Source organism: Caretta caretta, chromosome 7, assembly GCF_965140235.1.
Source record: "Caretta caretta isolate rCarCar2 chromosome 7, rCarCar1.hap1, whole genome shotgun sequence".
Classification (NCBI taxonomy): Eukaryota; Metazoa; Chordata; order Testudines; family Cheloniidae; genus Caretta; species Caretta caretta.
In genome coordinates, this window is record NC_134212.1 from 3,501,282 (window position 1) to 3,522,139 (window position 20,858).

Consider the following 20,858-nt stretch of genomic DNA (forward strand, 5'->3'; position numbering starts at 1 on the left):
GTTTCCCCTGCTATGAGTCAAATATCATCCTTTTGTTTGTAGGCTGCAAACTAAATGGCTTCTGTCAAGGTTCCTCCCCCACTCTGAACTCTAGGGTACAGATGTGGGGACCTGCATGAAAAACCTCCTAAGCTTATCTTTACCAGCTTAGGTCAAAACTTCCCCAAGGTACAAAATATTCCACCCGTCGTCCTTGGATTGGCCGCTACCACCACCAAACCAATACTGGTTACTGGGGAAGAGCTGTTTGGACGCGTCTTTCCCCCCAAAATACTTCCCAAAACCTTGCACCCCACTTCCTGGACAAGGTTTGGTAAAAAGCCTCACCAATTTGCCTACGTGACTACAGACCCAGACCCTTGGATCTTAAGAACAATGAACAATCTTCTCAACACTTGCACCCCCCACTTTCCTGGGAAATGTTGGATAAAAAGCCTCACCAATTTGCATAGGTGACCACAGACCCAAACCCTTGGATCTGAGAACAATGAAAAAGCATTCAGTTTTCTTACAAGAAGACTTTTAATAAAAATAGAAGTAAATAGAAATAAAGAAATCCCCCCTGTAAAATCAGGATGGTAGATATCTTACAGGGTAATTAGATTCAAAAACATAGAGAACCCTTCTAGGCAAAACCTTAAGTTACAAAAAAGATACACAGACAGAAATAGCTATTCTATTCAGCACAATTCTTTTCTCAGCCATTTAAAGAAATCATAATCTAACACATACCTAGCTAGATTACTTACTAAAAGTTCTAAGACTCCATTCCTGGTCTATCCCCGGCAGAAAACCAGTATAAGACAGACACACAGACCCTTTGTTTCTCTCCCTCCTCCCAGCTTTTGAAAGTATCTTGTCTCCTCATTGGTCATTTTGGTCAGGTGCCAGCGAGGTTACCTTTAGCTTCTTAACCCTTTACAGGTGAGAGGAGCTTTCCCCTGGCCAGGAGGGATTTCAAAGGGGTTTACCCTTCCCTTTATATTTATGACAGCTTCAGCCCTGAGACAATTAACTACCCTCCTTATCACCACTTGAACTGACGAGTTTACATGCATCCTGCTGAGCCATTGTTCAAGGGACAATTTAAGCTGAAGCCTTGTCTCAGAGTTTCATATGCAGATTTTCAGTCTCATAAGAAGTTGTGTGATATAAAAACCAAAATTATAATTTAAAAAAATACACCAAAAATCATAGTCAGTAGCTGATTTTTCTCCCAGTTAGCCCTATTTTCATAATATATTTCAAATCAGTAGTTTGAGCACTTCCATACCTATGGCCCAGACCCCCTTGTGCAGTCTAACTGTTGGACAGTCTATTTTCCATGCTATGCAGTTAGGCTGGTATTTTTAAAAGTGCCCAGCACTGGCCTATGTGGCAGGTGTGCAAATGCTATATAATAATTTAGGAATATTACTCTAGACTCCTTTATAAATATTGCATATGGCCTCAGAACTGGAATCGCTTCTGTAGAACTGTTTGGATGTTCACTGTGTGCTTACGCAGGTTTCAGTTAATAGAAGTGGGAAGGCTAGACAATGGCTCCAGCTGAAACAACTCTTCACAAACACGTCAAGCGGCTAAGAGATAAAGCCGATGGTTTTAAGCATGAAGATCCCACTTGCTTGGTCCAGCAAAGTTAGCTTCACCAATGCTGGGATCGAACAGATCGACAGGACAATAAAGAGTATAACTGTCCCCATGTTGAGAGGTGGGGGCACTCGTGAGGAAGCTGTTCACAGCCATGCCAACTCTTGCCAACTGATCACAAGAGTTGCGATTTCTGAGTAAATTAAGCCTCACTCATGATCTCGTGATTCAACTTTCAAATGTCAGGATTTTTTTTCCCAGCCAGACAGGAGTTACCCTAAACAAAGGATTGTGGTTACTCTACTAGGCAGTTAATTTCAAAGTACTTTGAAAGAATTCATTTACATATCAGATAAATAAAGCTATCAAGTGGGGGCAAGAGACAGTGAGGCTAACCCCCAGATGGGAAGAGAACCTATATCTGAGACACAAAGAAGGGGGGGAAGGGCCAACCCTCAAATAAGCAATTGAATCAACTGAAAAAAAAATCGTGACGTCTGAGAGTTCTAAAAGTGAGGCTTAATTTTACTTAGAAATCCAGCTGTCAGCCCCAGCAGGAAGCTGCTCCCCTGTGAGCCTGAGAAGTGGGAGAGGGGACCCCACTGCAGCCCCCTGAAGGCTGTGGAGGGTGAAGAATCCTGAGAAGTGGAGATGAGGCTGAGGGCTGTGGGGCGGGGGGGTGAAATGAGAGCACTGTATTGATGGTGGGTTCTGAGCAGATGGGATGAGGGCTAGGAGGGCGGGGGGGGTCAATGAGGTAGGAGGAGTGAACTGATGGGGTGATGATGATGGTGGGCTGGGAGACCGGATTAATTGCTGGGCAGGAGATGGGCAGATGTGGGGGTGTGAGCTCCTGAAGCCAGGCAAAATCACCATATCCAGTACAGGTGGGAGAGTGGGCAACACTAATTGTCACATGCACACTCCTGGGGATGGACAGTGGGAGTTCAAACATCAGGAAGCGGATGTAAAAACAAGATATAACTTTTTTTAAAATGTCATGATTTGGAGCCAAATCTCATCAGTTTGGGGGGGTTCGACTCATGATTTTTGATCTCTTGAAGTTGGCAATACTGTTTGTGGGGAACAGACCCCACTTAGGGTCTGAAGAACTTAGGCCTTACCCTGTAGTAAGCTTTAGGCTACATTCATGGTGTACCCCCACCTTTCTCTGGTTTTTAAAACTTGTTCTTTTGTGTTACACTTTGTTCCTATTGTCGAGATTAAACAATGCTTTGGTTTAAAAAGGCTGCTATCTGACCACCAAAGGGAAGAACTAAACGAACCCAAACCCAGTTGGGCTTGTCAGGGTAAGCATAGTTCATAGCCCAGGACCCAGTCTAAGAGAGGGAGAATGATGGGATTATACCCCAGAAAAGGTAACAGCATGAGGCCTATGCTCAGAAGGTACATCTACACAGGGATACAAACCCTGCAGCTGGCCCAGGTCAGCTGACTCTGCTCCAGGCCAAAATATTGCTGTGTAGACATTTGGGTTCAGGCTGGAGCCCAAGCTCTGGGACCCTGCAATGGGGAAGGGTCCCAGACGCTGGGCTCCAGCCCAAGCTCAAACATCGACTCAGCAATTTATAGCCCTTCAACTCAAGCCCCATGAGCCTGAGTCAGCTGACCCAGACCAGTCACAGTTGTGCCCACGGGTCTTTTACCCATGCATAGACATAGCCAGAGAAGGGGTTTAGAAGTTGAGCCAGCCCTGTAACTGACCGCTAACTATGCGCTCCTCCTCCATGTTGCTAATTCTCATGATTTTATCATGCATCTCATAATAATGTTGTTCCTTAAAGCTCCAGTTCCTGGAATCAAGTGGATAGGTGATGATTTCAGCCTTCATTCTTAAAGAAAAAGTATGTTTCTAGCCCTCATGACTGTGAAGAAAGCTTTAAAATGTGACCCCAGCACACCGTAAACACTCACAAAGGAGAAGACAAATAAAGAGAGCCCCATATCTATTATTTTTACATAATTTCATGATTTTAAAGCCCATCTCATGATTTTTGGTGAGGATGACTCATAGTTTTTGAACATTTGGGTTTAGCCATACTGAATCCTTGAAGTGATGGAGGTTTTGTCTTCACTTCCATAGGAGCAGAGCTACATAAGTAGTGAGCTTTTAAAAACCTCTCTCCTCCATTTCTAGGACAGCGAGATGCACTAGAGACAATATTGACTCCCTTTCTATGCTTATCACAATACCGGTCGGTGTTCCTTGCACTAATGATGTGGGTCTCCAACACAAAAGCTTGCTTTTTGCCCCAGGACAGTGGGGGGAGGGGAATCTTAAAAAATCATCACAAGATTACAATCAAAATGGAGGTCTAACCTTGAGCGCCAGACTGAAGTCAGTGGGACTACGTGTGTGAGTAAATGTTCCCACATGGGAGTAAGGGAGTTTCCATCTGACCCAAGGAATACAACTTATTTTTTTATCATCATTTAGAGATGACTGTACACACACATTTAGTAAGCCAGGTGTAGTCAATAGGCGGAGTGCAGGCCAAGTCTGGACTGCTGTACACTTTTCAATGGACCCTGAAATCTTTATTAGCGTCTCTGTACCTTGACTATACCTTGACCACGAATTTTAGACCTTGAGAAAAAAAATGACTACCCCTGTAAAGGATGCCTTTAATTTATACTTCAGTGGCAAAACCTACACTAATTATGTGAGCTACTTAGTAGTTCTAAATACATTAGAAGAATTTTCCTCTCTTGTATTATATAGCCCTCTTGAAAATAAGAATTCAGACACCAAGGATAGCATTTCTGGGCAGTTTTGTTTCATTATCCAGATACAATGTAAAATAATCTACTGCTTGAAAATATCTGTTTTTCCTCAGTTGACTAAGTACGTATTTTTAAACAAAAAATGGATCATAGCATTGTAGGACTGGGAGTGACCTTGAGAGGTCATCTAGTCCAGTCCTCTGCACATGACAGGACTAAGTAATATCTAAGTATTTAAAAGGATGACCCCTTTTTAAGGAAAGTATAACTCTAAAATGAGGACCCCTGGAAATATGTTCTACTTCTCATCCACTACTCACACAGTATTACCTAGCTGCGCTATGCAAAATTTGGAGTTCAGCTTCAGGGATGACCTCGCAATTTTTCCCCCTTGGCAGTTTTACTGTATTGCAAGTCAATTGTTGTCAAATCAGAACTACTCTTCCTAACGCACATGTTGATTAGCAAAATACATGTACAGGTTTCAGAGCAACAGCCGTGTTAGTCTGTATTCACAAAAAGAAAAGGAGGACTTGTGGCACCTTAGAGACTAACCAATTTATTTGAGCATGAGCTTTCGTGAGCTACAGCTCACTTCAATAGCTCACGAAAGCTCATGCTCAAATAAATTGGTTAGTCTCTAAGGTGCCACAAGTACTCCTTTTCTTTTTGAAAATACATGTAGTTCTTTTTAAAGGCTTACATGGATTCATTTGATACTAATATAATAGGGTTTCATCTCCCACAGAGCAATGACAAAAATCACAGGTCAGCAGATTACTACATCCCCTTCACATTTTGGAAACTGGAATTTTTAGTCATTAACGGGTATACTCCTTTTAGAGATTTTCCTTTGGAAGGAGCACACTATGGAACTTGCAGGACATGGGCAATCAGTGCATAGAAAATATACTACCCTAAAAAAGTATGCTAAAAATTAAGTACTGATGTACAAATTAACATTTTACAGCGTGTTTAACCCTTACTCAGACTGATGAAACGTCTCACAAAAGCAAGGGTTATGCAGTAGACCATAGAACAGCTTTATGTCCAGCCTGATCCAATGCCTGTCGAAAGAAACAGGAGTCCTTCCATTGACTTCAAAGAGCTTTGGCTGCGGCCCTTAAAACAAAATTAACCAAACATTCACAATATAGAAAGACTCATTTTTCTCTCATACCTTTCTACTGAAGGAACTCCTAAATATTATATTCGTGGACTCAGATGCTGAAGCATCCACAGAAAATACTAACAGTATTTTCATATATTATATATACATATATATATATACACACACACACACTTATTAATAATCCGGTCTACTTTATTACATTATGTAAGTGCAAATATGCATATGCTGAAAAATAACTGTATTTGATTTACTATACCCCCAAATTTTACAGCAATTTTAAAGCTAATCTTATTTAGACTAAATTTATCAAATAGGTTAGAACATTGTGCATAGACATCAGAATTCTGAACTAAAACACAAAAATGAGGTTATGTCTGGATTAATTTAAAATAATTTGACAAAGTATAAGCTAACCAATCCATTTAATCAGTAGCACTGACTTTAGGAAAGACTAGCACATAACATTAATTGAAAATGTTTCCATTTTCATCAAGACTTGGGGCCTAATCTTATCTTTACTGAACCAATACATAAAATTCCAGGGGAATTTTGCCTAAACATTGACTGCAGGATCAGACCAGAAGGCTGGGACTAGTGAATTTATAGTCATTACACCCGGTCTTACATATTACTAAACAATAGAGCTGGCCAAAAAAAAAAAAAAAAAAATCGACAGAACAGTTTTCCATTGAAAAATGCAGTTGTGTCAAGATTAACATGTTTTGGGCACACATCTTTTCAATGACATTTTCAGAGGGAAAAAGGTTAAAACAAATAATTTTGACTTCCTTTCATTTTTTTCATTTCCTTTTGACTTATGTTAAAATATAACAAATAATTGTAATTATTTGATAAGCCAAATGAAAATGACACTTTTACCTTATCAAAATAAAATGATTTCAAAGAACACAATGAAATATTTTGATGCTCCTGAATTCAAATTTATCAGAATTTTAAATTTTCTGGCAGATTTAGAAATAAATAGGGAATGTTGAAATTTCCCATGAAATGTAAATGCTGGTTTCAAACCAGCTCTACTAAAAAAAAGCATACAACAATGTTATAAAACAGAAGAGAATATTGGACTGTTTTAGACATTAATTCAAGGGATGAGTGAATCATTTTACATACATTTAAACCAACTCAAATCTTTACCTAAAACTAGTACCAAATCCAGATAGAATCTCTTTGTTGGCTCACTAAAATGTGGAAATCTTTTCCTTAAGATTTCAAGTTTTGTATTTATTTCTAAGCACACTTTTCTTGGTCAGGAAGGTACACAGAGTAACAACATGACAAAGGCTGGTCTTGCTTAGTTTCTAATTCAGCCACAAGAAGAAACACCAGAAATCCCATGAGAGAGCCTGCTCATGAGAGATTTCAAGTTCTGCAGATCAGACAAGGTTCTTCTTATAGTTTGCATAAGTGTTCTGGGTGCTCATGTGTGCTAACTTTTTATCCCTTGGAGAATCAGCCAATGTTAACTCCCTAGAAGTTCCCAGTACAGCAGTGGTATCACTATTAAAATGAATATCATCCGCACTAAGGGGAAAGCTTATCCCCTCATAATAAATCCAGGTAGTTGAACTTGACTGAGAAGGTCCTGGCAGAGTTGGTGTGAAATCCTCCCTCAGCTAGATCATGGAATAACAGCAGAGGATTACATGTGCTACTTCAGACCCAGGACAGCAAAAAAGTGCCCACCGCATGTACGCGTCCCACCTACCCCTCTAGAGGGTGTAATGACGGATGGCTCCACGTGGCTCCAACTTCACAATCGACCTGTGCGCTGCAGCATATAGTGCATCGCAATGCATGGAAGGTGTGAATCCCACATGAATGATCACAAAGCCCTACCCGTCAGTCAGTCGATGGAACCAGAATGATTCCCCTTGACAGCACACTGTAGGGGCATCTGCTTCAACTAACTTTGTTGTTGTTGATTAAAATGAACAAGTCATAATAGCTATCTCAGCACAGAACATCTCCTGAGCCATGAATGACTTGGCCATTAACTCTACCTGGCGATGAAATCTCCAGAAAACTCCATAGGCTTTGGGTTTGTATTGCTCCATTTCCAACAACCAGGAATACTTCTGTGCTCTCAGTGGAAAGCAACAGAATAGTCTAGCCACAAAACACTTCAATACTGTATGTGCAGAACAGCCAAATTGTGACATATCTTTCAATGTAAAAAACTTTTCTTTACAATGAAAGTTGTTTATAAAGGAATTTTCAGCCATCTAGTCTCTTTTTTATTTATATAAATATTGCATGCATGTGTGTATATTTATTTATTAGGGGTCAGTGTGTCCTCGATGAATCATTGTTCCAGGTTGGAAAGCTCGATCTTTCTAATAACCAATTCTCTGAACTGTTGAAAAATGCTTTGTGTAATATAGTATTGCCATAGAACTGATGTTTGTCTCTGTCATTACAAATTGCATTCAATCAATTTACAAATGTCGCTGTGTTCCTCTTATGCTAGCACTCTTTATGGCATCCCAAACAGAAATCCAAAAATCAATACCTTGTCTGCTGAAAACAATAGGACATAACAAATGAATAATTTTATTTACAATAAAATCCTAGCCCCCAAATGGATTCTACCAATGTTCAAATTCATTTTTCATGCTTAACACAAGATGAAGGCAAGAACATAGTATAAGGCAAAGAAAAAGGCACAGTGATAAAAAACAGTTTAAAATTATTAAGGACATGAGCAGAAGATATGCAACGCTGTTTTACCATCAGTATAACACTTCAGTGAAAATGGCAGTATCTACTCAAAATATTTTTTATCAGCACAAGTGTGCAACAGGAAGCACCTTCCTATGCTAATGAGTTGATGGATTTAATTAAAGGAGAAATTATGCTGTGCTCCAATAAGCCATGGCATCAGTATGAGTCAGAAGCTTCAGGGTTTCAGTTTTCACATAAATTCAGAACTCAGAGGACAGATTGCAAACCTGCAATACAGGCCTGAGCTGGGCAGCAGACCACAGTGGCTATAAGGTAAAGAAGGCTATGAGCACTATAGAGAAGCCCTGCTCAAAGGCTCACTTTAGCTGTTCTTTGCGTCCTTCTTTCAGTGCTCTAGTTCAGTCTTTCAATCATTTCAAAAGAATAAGGAAAATCATACAAAGTACATGTAAAAAAAAAAAAAAACAAATCTTGGTGAGCACAGTTTGCAAAATCCAGTTCATGCCAGCAGCATTCAAAGTGCCAGGCTCTACTCTTATGGGGGTCCAGCTCACTTTGACCCACTTACTGTCTGTGGTTTATTCCCTTCATTTTAAGAACATTCCAATGCTCTTCTTGAGGTTGGAAGTCCACTCAAAGTGCTGTTTTCAGAGTAGCAGCCGTGTTCGTCTGTATCCGCAAAAAGAAAAGGAGGACTTGGGGCACCTTAGAGACTAACCCATTTATCGGAGCATGAGCTTTCGTGAGCTACAGCTCGCTTCATCGGCTGCATCCACACAAAGTGCTGTGTCTCTTTGGAGCAGCAAAACCATGGCCTTGCCTTCACTTCGCCTCCCCCACACTCTTTTCCACAGGCTAGTGACGGTGCGGGCACTGCCCTGGAGCAGGGCATCCGCTCTAAGAGAACATGGCTGGCCCCTGTGCAGGCTCGCAACAGGCAGTGCTCCTGTACAATAGCCACCCCTCGCCTCTTCACACCACAAGCGAAGCTTCAAAGGTCAACTGAGCGCACGGTTGGCACATAAGCACCAAGGTGTATAAACCTCCCAAGCTATTATTGCAGCCAAAAGTTACACATATTAGAAACAATTAAGTCTCCCAAGGGACAATTGTTGCAGCCCCTCTCTTCCCTTAGAGTCTGGTTCTCCTGTCTTTGCCACACTGATTTAGGAATACTCCCCTCTGAAACCCAGGAACTGGATTTCTAAGGGGCTCCTTGCTGCATGAGATCTCACACACAAGGGTTGCACATTTCTCTCCTTCCTCACCCAACTCTCAGAAAAGACAAGATTCCTAGGACCAGACTGTGCCCAATATTAACATCCCAGACAATTCTCTAATCTAACAAAAGGTCTTACTAATAAAGAATCTACAGTGTCCATGATAGATGTGGAATGTGCCTGACTGCTCCGGGAGGGGGGGGGGGGGGAGAAGGAGGAAGGGAGAGGGTGATGGGGTTTCTTGCACTCTCATACCCAGATGCAGGAATAGGGCATATCGAGGCCTGCAGTACTCTGGGTTCTCAAAGGAGCATGGCGATAGTCCTACCTACCTCTGCACTGGCCAGTGGAGCTGGCCATGTGTTTTGGGGAGAACATATAGCACCCTTTGAAACAGTACAGAGCCACTTGCACACCACCCATGTGTAACCCACGCTGATACTCTGTCTCCCTCTATTCGCTGGGAGGTTTATGAGACTGCTGCCGACTTCAAGCAAATGAACCTAGATCTTGTAGCTCAGGCAATCGAGGGTCATCATTTTGGATCCACATATCCCAGATTCGATTCCTGATGATTATGATCCAATCTCCCCAGGTGATCATGTTACAAATAAAGTCACAACCCTGAAGTAACTGGAGCCTAATCTTGACACATGCTGGGAAGATCAATGAGGCAGAATCCCTTCAGGAGATGGAGGGCAGACCCATGCCACCCCCAAAATATATATATATATTCACGATTCTTTGTTCCTGTTAGCCCTGCTGAGGCAGCACACCTCTGGGTGCTTGAACTGGGTTACAGTCTGGCTCACGCCTCATCAACTGAATTGTTAACTAAATCCAGTTCCGGGGGCCTTATTACTGGTGGTGTGGGAGCCAGAAAGAACAGATTGAATTTGCAGGACTGGCAATTAGGAAAAAGCAGCATTTTCAGTTGTAAACTGAGCAAATGAACTACAGAGCCACCAAGACAAAACCACTGAGCTCCATGATGCCATTTTTACAGAAGCACATTTCAGACTAAAACTGTACTTTAAGAACGATTACAGCAGATTCAAGACTCCCACCCTACATTCCTTTTAAAGATGGAATTTCAGCCTTACAAGTTAATTAAAGCCACCACCTGGAGTGAGCTGGCTTTCATACTGATTTCCTTTGTCTCGCTAATTCATAAGCATTAATATTTTATTTTCTACTGAAAAAACAAAAAAGAAAAGGAATGTCTAAGTGTGCCAAAGACAAGGCAGATAAAATTATTGCAATAAAGCACAGGAAATACACTTGTTACTGCCAGGTCTTTAAACAAATGCAGCATTATACAGGCATTTTACAGGCATACAACTGCAAATTGCTCTATTTTACATACTGTATTCTCTCCTTGGCATCATGATCTTTTCCATTTTTTTCTGATTGTAATGAGGGAGAGAAAGGGCTGGGTTTTTGTTTTTATTATCCGAACATTTGTTCAACGGAAAACAAAGACCCCATTATAGATTACACCACACGAGCTATTAAAACAATTTGCCAGTGCAAAATGTGCTGCAAAACTCATTATGGGACAACAAAACTAAACCTGTGCACGTAAATGTATCTACCGAACAGAGAGCAGTAACTATAGAGCTAAAGTTGATAGATCTTTAATTATTTAAGAAGGAAAGAAGCTTGTAATAATTAAGTTTTATAGGCTCCTTAAACCTTTACTCCTAGCTCCCCACAAAACTTTAAAAACAAACATTTCCATCTGAAACACCTTTTTATATTTAACAATCAAATTTACCAGTTCAATGTACCAATAGACAAAGTCATTAATCATGGTTTTAAAACTTCCACATACAGGAGCTATAAATTTTAATTACAATCAGACCTGGATATTCCGTACAGCATTGTATTGTCTAGGTACTTGCAAGATCCAGTCTCTAAGAGTGATTGTATCAGTAATATTTTCATTTGATTGCTTTGAAAATATGACTGAAAATAGGATTAATTAATGAATCAGATACAGGGTGCGTAGCGCGCAAGAGACCTAACAACAGATTGTTACAGCCCGTTTTCCGGCTCCTCCTGGACCACCTTTTAGGCTGCACTTCTCCCCCCCCCCCCCCTTATATATGCACACCCTACCCATGGCCCCACAAAGTTGCGGGGCCTCCTCGTCAGCTTCCTCCTAGCCATGGCCAAGGTGGCCATCTAGAACACCAGGGAGAGGATGTTGGCTGAGAGGGTTCTTTGAGACTGTGGGGTCTATTTCCAGTCCTCCCTCCATTCACGTATCCAGGCAGAGTTCCTCTGGACAGAGTCTGCTGGCTCCCTTGACACCTTTGAGGAGCAGTGGGTGCTGCCCAGGGTTCTCTGCTCAGTGTCCCCTGCAGGTTCCATATTTTTGTCCCTTAGACCTTCACCCCGGCCTTGTTATTTTTTCTGTTGTCCTCTGTTTTGGGGCTCTGTGTTTTCAGGCTCTGTGGATCCTCCCTATAGGTTGGGGGAGGGTCTTTTAGCCAGGGGCGGGCTTGTGCCCGCCCACCTCCCCAGAACCCAATAGAACAGATAGTTCTCACTCAGTACTTTAAAATAGCTTATACATTGGTCAGTTAGGGATGTGAAGTTTCTATAAACTCTAAGGGTACGTCTACACTAGAAATGCTATAGTGTAGCTAGAAGAACCTCTTCCATCACTGTAATAACTGTCGCTGTCATAAATCTACCTCTCCGTCAACCCACTGCTGTCTACACCAGGGCTTAGGTCAACTCATCGGGTATGACATTTTTCACAGCCCTGAGAGATGTAGTTAAACTGACCTAACTTTGTAGTTTAGACCAGCCCTTACTCCATAATATTTTTGGCATAAAATCTTAAACATCTCTATTCTGTAACAAATACCTGGCACTCAAAAAAGGCATATAAGGAAGGTTATTTGAAAGGGAGTTGTGCACAGGGGATTTTGTATCTTATGCTTAGTAAGAAGTAATGCCACACCCAGGAAGGACAAAAAAAGCTTTCAATGAAAATCAGCGATTGTAAACATGCCATTAACCCCCCAAAACGGGTTTGGAATACGTTTGACAATTCAAAAAGATTGATTTGTGTGTCTATTCTCCACCCATTATTTACACTTAGATGGGATTTTAAAAAATGCAAAGCACTGCCCTAACTCTGCCCCCATAGGGCTTAAACTATTGAATTCCATGGGAGCAGACCAGACCCATGTTGAACACTTTTGAAAGTCCGACCCTGGACTTCCACTGAAATTAGTGGGAGTTTCACACAAACACAGGGCCAGGCACAGATGGCCCCGACTGCCTCCTAGGGGGGCCCCAGAGTAGAGACACTTAGCAGGAGCCCGCTCAAAGGAACTTCCAGAGTCTGTGATACAACACAACACTTCCTACTATGTGTTTAATAGATAGATGGGTCTTGTTTTCAACAATGGGTCTAATTTTTCCTCAGAAAAATGTATGTGATTAAACAGGTGGTTTGCTTAGTCCATTCCTACACAGAGTTACAGACACAAGTAAATTTTGCTTTCAAGTGACCTGTCTTTAAAATAGTCACGTGAACAACTTTTAGCACCATTTGACAAATACTATACATTTAACTCCAAGAAAACACATTGAAAATGCTCTGAAAAGCATTTACTTACATCTAAAATTATGTGACAGCATTAACAAGGAAATAACCTGCTTTTTTCAGCATAATATGAAATTTAAATAGAAGTACCTTCTAGACTTAAAAATCCTTTTAGAAGCACCTGTTTATTTATACATCTTCAGTGGCGAAAAGGTCAGCAGCAAATTCACCTCTAAGGTCACAGTTGCTAAGCAACCATTTTCAGAAGTTCTGCAACACTGATCAAGCATATTATATCCCACTGACTGGTTTCAGAATAAATATGAATAACATCTTACCTGGTCTTCAGAGTAAGCAGAGTTCTCCTTGGGGCACTGAGTATCTAGAGCCCATGAGTGTTCACTTCAGAAGCTTTTATGAAAAGGATACGCCCAGGGACCACTGGCTTCCTGTTTACAAGAGCAAACGACAGTTCGGTCTTCAGAAACACAACGGAAGGCTTGATGAGGTGTTGTCCAAATCGGAACGACATGGTCAATCCCAATACTCAGGACCTATAAGAGACAATAATGGAGATGATGGGGGCATGTGCATAATTTGCAGAATGATCATATGAATAAGATCATAACAATTTGGGAGGAAGAGTGGGTGGGTGGGAAATGAGTGAAGCCCATTTGATTCACCAAGGCTCCTTGCACTTTTAGCACATCACTCCCCCCCCTTCCCCACCCCATTTGGCATCTATTTGGTTACCAAAGGACTTCAAGATTTCCATAAACATACTATTCTCTGTCTGGAAATGGCTGTTTAATGTTCCAAATGTATTTATTATTATTGTTAATTTCCATTTTTAACCAGTTGTGTATCATGATCTTGGCATGGCTACAGAAGACAGGACTGAGTGTTGACCATATTTCTCTCCATTTTTCATAGGGTTCATTTATTTGTACAGAATACGCTTCGGAAAGCATAAACAGTATCTTGCTGAACCCTGAATCACAATTCATGTTAATACATACAATGATTAACAGAACAGAGTAATTACATATTCCAGATCAGAAAAAGCAGAAATTATTCAGTAGAACAAATATAGCCAGAATGAAGTAATAAAAAAATAACCATTTACACTTAGTCCAACCTCTGATGGCAGATGGAAAGAAAATCTGAAGAAAAAGAATATATGAGGAATCTGCAAGATTTTGCAGGATTGGTGTTAGCATTCAGCCAGTAGAACAGATGCTCACTTCCATTTACTCTAATCTGCCATCAGCGTTTCTTCTTAGAGCTTGTTTACATGGTACCTTAGTCTGCATCAGCTAGGTTGTAAATTCTACTGTGTACAAGCGTGGCATGCATGAACTGGATCCCGTGGACTAAAAGATCCCTAGTGCACAAAGCATAGTACTGTTTGAAGTGGGAGTACATTAAAGCACACTAGAGAACTTTTTGCGCACTAGCAGGGCCCACACAGGTCAGTTAGTGTGTGACATGCTGGTGCACGTTACAACTTGCACCCCAGGTGATGCAGACTACGACATCATGTAGACAAGCCCTTAAATAACTCAAGCACAGCCCTGGGAGGCTGCCATCTAGGACTCCAAGTTTGTGTGGGATTTCTAGGTATTTTATCAAATCAGAGTTAATAGAGAAGCTCCAGGACAAAACAAGAAGTAATAAAGGGCATGGGCAAGAAATACATTATGTGAGGCCCTACCTTGTGACACAATATTTAAAACAAATCCCAAGCACTATAATATGACATCAGAACAATAACCATAGCAATTTCATGTAGGAAATATTAACACAACAGGTGATTATATTTTCAGGTAATACACTAGAGAGTATCCTGGTAGATCTCTGTAACAATTGGGTTAGTCCTTTTCTCAAATCTATAGCCCATGAAACATAGAAGGCTGGAGAGGGGGTACAGGATCCTCAAACTTCAAGCTTTAACATCTGGTGCCCCTTTCCAGTAGCTGTGTGTCAAATTCAGTGTCCTAGAAGATATCTTTTCTTGCAGTCATATTAAAACCAAAACTTGGCCAGATATATCATTAAGGCTCTGTTTAGTTACTAGAAGCTTCACTTAACAGATGGGAATGCCTTTTTTGTTGTGGCTGGGCTCACGTCTGGGAACATAAGTATTGTTATGGCCTTCACCCAGTAAGATACGCCTCTTCTTTCCTAGCTGCCAGCAGCAATTGTTATTTGTATTTTTATTGTGAGTGTTTATCACCCTTATTAACACACACTTTTAGGTACTACGATCACAGATAGAGTGTGCTTTATTTATTGGAGGAAACATTTCTCACAAAGAGGCAGAACCTGCCAAAGAGAGGTATGGAATAAGCAAAACTGCTACCTAGTGATGGAACTGCTACCTAAGTTTTCTACTAGCTAAAGACTCAAATGCACCACACATTCCCTTGCACCTGGCACCAGTAAATATAGAAATCAGTGTACGACCAGCAGTGCTTTCTCCACTTCCAGGTTACTGGCAGCTGGAAGCAGTGTCCAGAAGACACAGGCTCCTCTTTTAAATAGCGCCAGATCCTTCTGTCGACTTCAATGAAGCTAGGCCAATTTACACCAGCTGAGGATCTGGTCCATTTTGTGTAACTCGACAAATGTCAGACGGGTGAATAGACACTACTATTTTCTGTTGCAGAATCATGGATTTCTCATTGATTGTCTTAGACAGACCAACATAACAATAAGACAGACTGAATTCATGAGAGCTATGACCTTCTTCAGTGTAGGGTCGTATTTAGATTTGTTTTCCCGAACCCATCTGTAAATGTGTGCCTACCATTTGACAAGCATGACCATTTGTGTTCACAAACAACAATTCAGAGAAATTTGGCAGTCGAACATCGAACAAAACAATTTGTGCACACAGATTCTCTTTTCCTGGCCCAAAACAGTAGGTGAAAATATCTACTACAAGGTACTAAACACACTCTTCCCCCCGCCGCCCTTTGAGAAGTGTAGCTGTGGGTGCTCAGCCCTTCTAAAAAATTGAAACCCTTAATTTTAACACTTTCTATTGTTTAAAAATGTTGGTTTTTAAAAAAAAAAAAAGCGTTAAGCAAAATGTTCCAGGTCTAGTACCAAATTTCATCCTTCTTAATTCAAAGTGCATCCAATTTTATCCCCTAAACATAAAGTTTATAATGGCAACACTCATTCACCCTTCCTCATACAGGCTCTGGTGTGGAATCTACTGTGTGGGGGAAGAAAGCCCAAGTGAACTGCAAGCCTCTAGAAAGCCAGAGAAATGGGCTGTTTTTAGAAATACATCTTGCACCACAGAGATTGGGTTAAATAGATTTAAACATAGGCCTATGTTGCCAGAAAGGAGGAAAACCATCCGTAGCCTTGAGAAGCAAATACCAATTTGTCAAACTATTGCTATTTGTAAACAGGAAAGACGCAAAGTTTCCTTGCGTGCACGTTACAAAGCAGATGACAACTAACAGCCCAAGTGGAGTGGACTACTGCCTCTTTGGACTCTGGCAGGTCCTCTCCCTCCATTCCTGCCTCTTCAAGATAGTATCCTTCAATGACCATTCTCCTCTCCTGTCATTCTGAGCACATCCCTCCAGCCTTTGAATCCCCAACCTGCATTCACTTCCTCTTGCCATCTGCATCAAGTTCAAACGTTTCTGATCCTCATGCTCAAGGCTCTGAACAATTCCATCCCTTGTACGAAGCTCTGTGTTCATTTCCTGCTACTTCCAGGCTAGGGTGTACCCTCCCCTTTCTCTGGTCTTATCCCTGCCAGGCTGTCCCTGCACACGTCGCGGAGAGGAATGGGGGGGTGATTCCCAGAGGTCCTAGGCATACTCATGCTAAATAACTCATGCTAACTAGCCGTTGTGTTGCAGCAGGAGCGGCGGCCCAGGCTAGCCACCCTGAGGACAGAGCTGCCAAGACCTGCGAGTACGCACTCGGCATGGCTAGCCCATGCTACTGTGTCTACACTACTCCTCTTAGCCTGCTAGCTTGACGACAACGAGCTTGCGTTTGCCTGCGTGAGCTGGCTCCAAGGGCAGGGGTAAGCCATCTTCTACACGGCCTTGCACCAGCAGCCAAGGACAAAAATGCCTCCCCAATCCTATCCCTACAAAAGCACTTTTCTTTTTATCTATCAGTTATATTTCAGAAGCACAGAGTTGCCTCAATCAGCTTGGAGCCCCACTGTGCCAGAGGCTGCATAGTAAATACCAGCTCCCAGCCCCGATGAGCTTACAAGCTAAAAAATGTGAAATATAAGGCGAGTGAGCAAACAAGCGAGGGAAAAGGAGGGACAGAGGAAATAGGATGTTTTTGTGTCGGTCATAGCAATCATTTTAAAAGCCCTGTGGCACAGAAGGTGAAAGGTTGTGTTCTGCAATACCCACTTCTCATACAAGCAGCACGGAATCAAAACAGCAATAACTAAACCAGAATGTCAAAAACCTGAACAATCTGCAAGAACCACTTATTGCTTTTGATTTAAAAAACAAGCTGAAGCCTCTAAAATAGAATTAAAGAAGCAGAGAGCCCGAGTTTCAGGCAATGCACTAGGAGAACAGGAGGCTAAGTTTGCTGCCATAGTCCGAGATAATAAAGCATAAGGTGGATGACCTTGGAAATAAAGCCCAGGTCCCATGCTCAAATAACGGAAACTCCAGGGAAGCTAGAAACTGATGACCTGGTGCTTTTTTATTCTAACTATCTCGCTGAATTACTAGGGGCCTTAGTGTTTGTGGACTTTGCCTGTCTAATGGTGGCTTTGAGACTCACTGTGAAAAATAATCAAATCCCACTCCAGAGTGTACGGTAACAGTATGCTGTAAAATTCTTCAAGTTGCAAAAAGAAACCAATATTAAGAACAGCAAGCGCCAAGGTTGACCTTGTTTTTAAGGGCTTCATGATTCACAGTTTACATCAATTCTGTGCACTGGCATCTCCAAAGATGGAGAAGTTCTACACAAATTAAAGCATCACTGCCGGAGCTGGACATGGGACAGGCAAGGTTAAACACTGAAAGGAGAGGAAAGCTATAAACAGTGTCTAGCCAGTGAAAACTTTTACAACAAAGCTGCTGGCACAATGCTTTCTAAAGGTCTAAACACAGCAAATCAGGTGGACTTAGGTAGGACACTCTTTGGTGCTTTTGAAGTCCATCTTGATTAAATTCTGGACTAGATTGTCCCTTTTGAGCCTTGAGCCTGCAAGGTGCTGATTGCAATAGGAACTGAGGGTGCTCAGCACCTTGTTGGATGGAAACCTTTGGTGCCCAGTAGTATGGAGCAGCTGGGCTGCAGACGGCATCCTGAGAAGAAATTCTCTCGTTACTCAGCTAGAATTTCTTCCAGAGGCTCCCGTGCAGTATGCACTAGCCCAGCAGCTAAGAGGGGTGCGGGGTGCTGCCCCTCCTCCTGCTTCTGGGCATGGGCAGCTCCCCTTGCTGCCTGAGAGTGGGCCCTAGCCACAGCCCACTCTGTCTTAGTGCAGGCAGCACATGTCCACTGGGTCAGCAGGAGTAAGCAGCACCCGAGATCCCAGCACGACTGCACTGGCATGGTAGGGGGGTGTGTGCAGGAAGGGAGCTCCTTATACCGCTTGCCACAGTATGCACCCAGTCAGATGCTGGCCATAATCTGGACCTCTGTGTGTTCATATTAAACATGAACTATGTGTTGTGAGGGCTCAGTTTCTATGGAGTCATCATACTGAATGCATGTCCTTTCTCAGTCCTTTAGGGCAACTTTATAAGAGAACTGTCAACTCTACTGAGGAGACCGCCTGTTTAACAAACTCAATACCGTGACTGAAATAAATGGATACAGCGTCCCCAACAAAAGAGGTTGGATCCTCAGTTTCCTTCCAGCATCGGGCACAAATTTACAAGGCTTCTTTTCTTTGCTTATATAAACTATGGTAGTAGAAAGCAATTTGTACAACGATTTGTGCAGCCTGTGCCATGCTCTCCCCTTCTATTCCCCTACATCCCTGGAAACATTTGTTCTGTGGTGTGGGTTTTAAAGAACTAGCTATTGGATTAATTAAAGATGGATGTGCCATGCACACCCTCACGTACTTAAGATATTCCCTGATGTCCTGATCCTTGAGACACCACCACTTCGTGTTATTTGTCACAGCATTTGCCAATTCCGGAAGGCTAACTACTAGCTGATTAGTATAAAGCAACAGTCCTGCAGCTGCCTAGTTGTGAGCTCTGATAAAGCTCATCTCAGGTGTACATAGAACATTGGGCCCACAGGTGAGACATCACAGTTAGCTTCACAGCCTGAAGTCATCTGGCTTCACGCTGCAGTTATATTACATTTAGTTTCAGAAGATTATTATAAATTCATTTCTGTCTTGACTCCTTCTGACGCAACAACTTTAACATGGATTTTTACCAAATGTATAGATTTTATTCCTTTTGCTGTTTAGTAGTGGGTCTGTCTTGCTCCTGTCTCTTGTGCCAGTGACAGGGAGAACAAGGGAGGATTAGAACTTTTTTTAAATAAAGAATGCTCAGTAGTCACCAGCATGCTTCATTTAAGCGGTCTTTTTTTTTTTTTAATTCTCTTGGGAGAAAAGGTCGTGCTTTTTCAGTATGTTTTTGCTGGGCTTATCAGTAGGTTAGTGCAATGCGTAGTCTTCTGTGCTCATAATCTATTGTAAAGCTAAAAAAGGAAATGTGGAATGGGCGGAATTTAAAAGGTCACGGCTGCTCAATGACATAATGCTGCACGGCTCGAAAAATCCAGAGGGCACTGAAGCAGGTAACTGCTGCCAAAATGGTAGGTTTTCACTCATCTGAATTCTACCCGCTAAGTGCTTGAAGGAGTTGTAAACTAGAAGAAATCTATCCAGTACATGGGTATGCATGCAGATAGAGGATAGGCAGGTCTAGTGTGAACCAGGCTTCCCCACTCACTGGAACCTGCTCACTCAGTCTGTCTGCTCCTCTTGGAGATTTTCAAATTGTCATGTAATGAGGTCACTGCCAGTTACAAAAGTAACAAACTTAATTAGGTGCAAGACGTTTCTTCTTTATAAATAGTCTCCTCTAGCACTAAGGAGGAAAATAGCATGATAAAGTTAGATTGTAGCAAAAAAGCCATTCTTAATAAGAAAAGATTGAGGCCCAATTTAACAGGGTTACTCTTCCCACTGTTCTAATGAGAAGTATATTTACTCTCCTTCAGACTGCACTTGACAAACACACCAATTACAATGCCTATTTCATCTTGCTAATTACGTCTCCTTCAGTTTGTGTTTCTGTATTTGAAGGTGGGGGAGGTGGAGGGCATAGAGTATTGCGGGGTTAATAAGGGCAAGTTCAGCCAGTGCACCAATTTTACAGCAACAAGAGGTCTCAAACCCACAGGTTTTTTTTCTTCTTTTTAAAAAAAAAAAAAAACACACTGAAAAACCTTTTGTTAGGATTTTGCATTACAGCCCACCCATGGCAGATGTACCAACTGTTCTACAAAAAATGCTGCCATAGGCATCAATGATCAACTGTAAAATACAAAAAGAAAAGAAGGACTTGTGGCACCTTAGAGGCTAACCAATTTATTTGAGCATGAGCTTTCGTGAGCTACAGCTCACTTCATCGGATGCATACTGTGGAAAATACAGTGAGGAGATTTATATACACATGTGCTTATGCTCAGATAGATTGGTTAGTCTCTAAGGTGCCACAAATACTCCTTTTCTTTTTGCGAAGAGAGCATTAACACAGCTGCTACTCTGAAACCTTTAAAAATACAAGTTGTGATTGGTAATTTTTCCAAAAAGCAAATTTTGATTTGCCACGATCATTTCCTTACAGGATTTCATTTTCCTCCTCACATCATTTTTATTTGAGAAGTTCTCTGAAATTAGACCTTGTTCCCT

General features: G+C 41.7%; 1 protein-coding gene across 12 annotated transcripts in view; it reads right to left on the reverse strand.

Annotated features, from left to right (window-relative positions):
- The window catches only part of FHIT (fragile histidine triad diadenosine triphosphatase), a 1,109,638-nt gene that overhangs the window by 635,509 nt on the left and 453,271 nt on the right, over positions 1–20,858 (reverse strand). For all 12 annotated transcript variants that reach the window (XM_048859001.2, XM_048859003.2, XM_048859006.2 and 9 more), the window contains one exon: positions 13,385–13,509. In XM_048859001.2, the coding sequence (XP_048714958.1) occupies positions 13,385–13,487 (103 nt within the window). In that variant the 5' untranslated portion in view covers positions 13,488–13,509. The remainder of the gene's footprint in view (positions 1–13,384; positions 13,510–20,858) is intronic.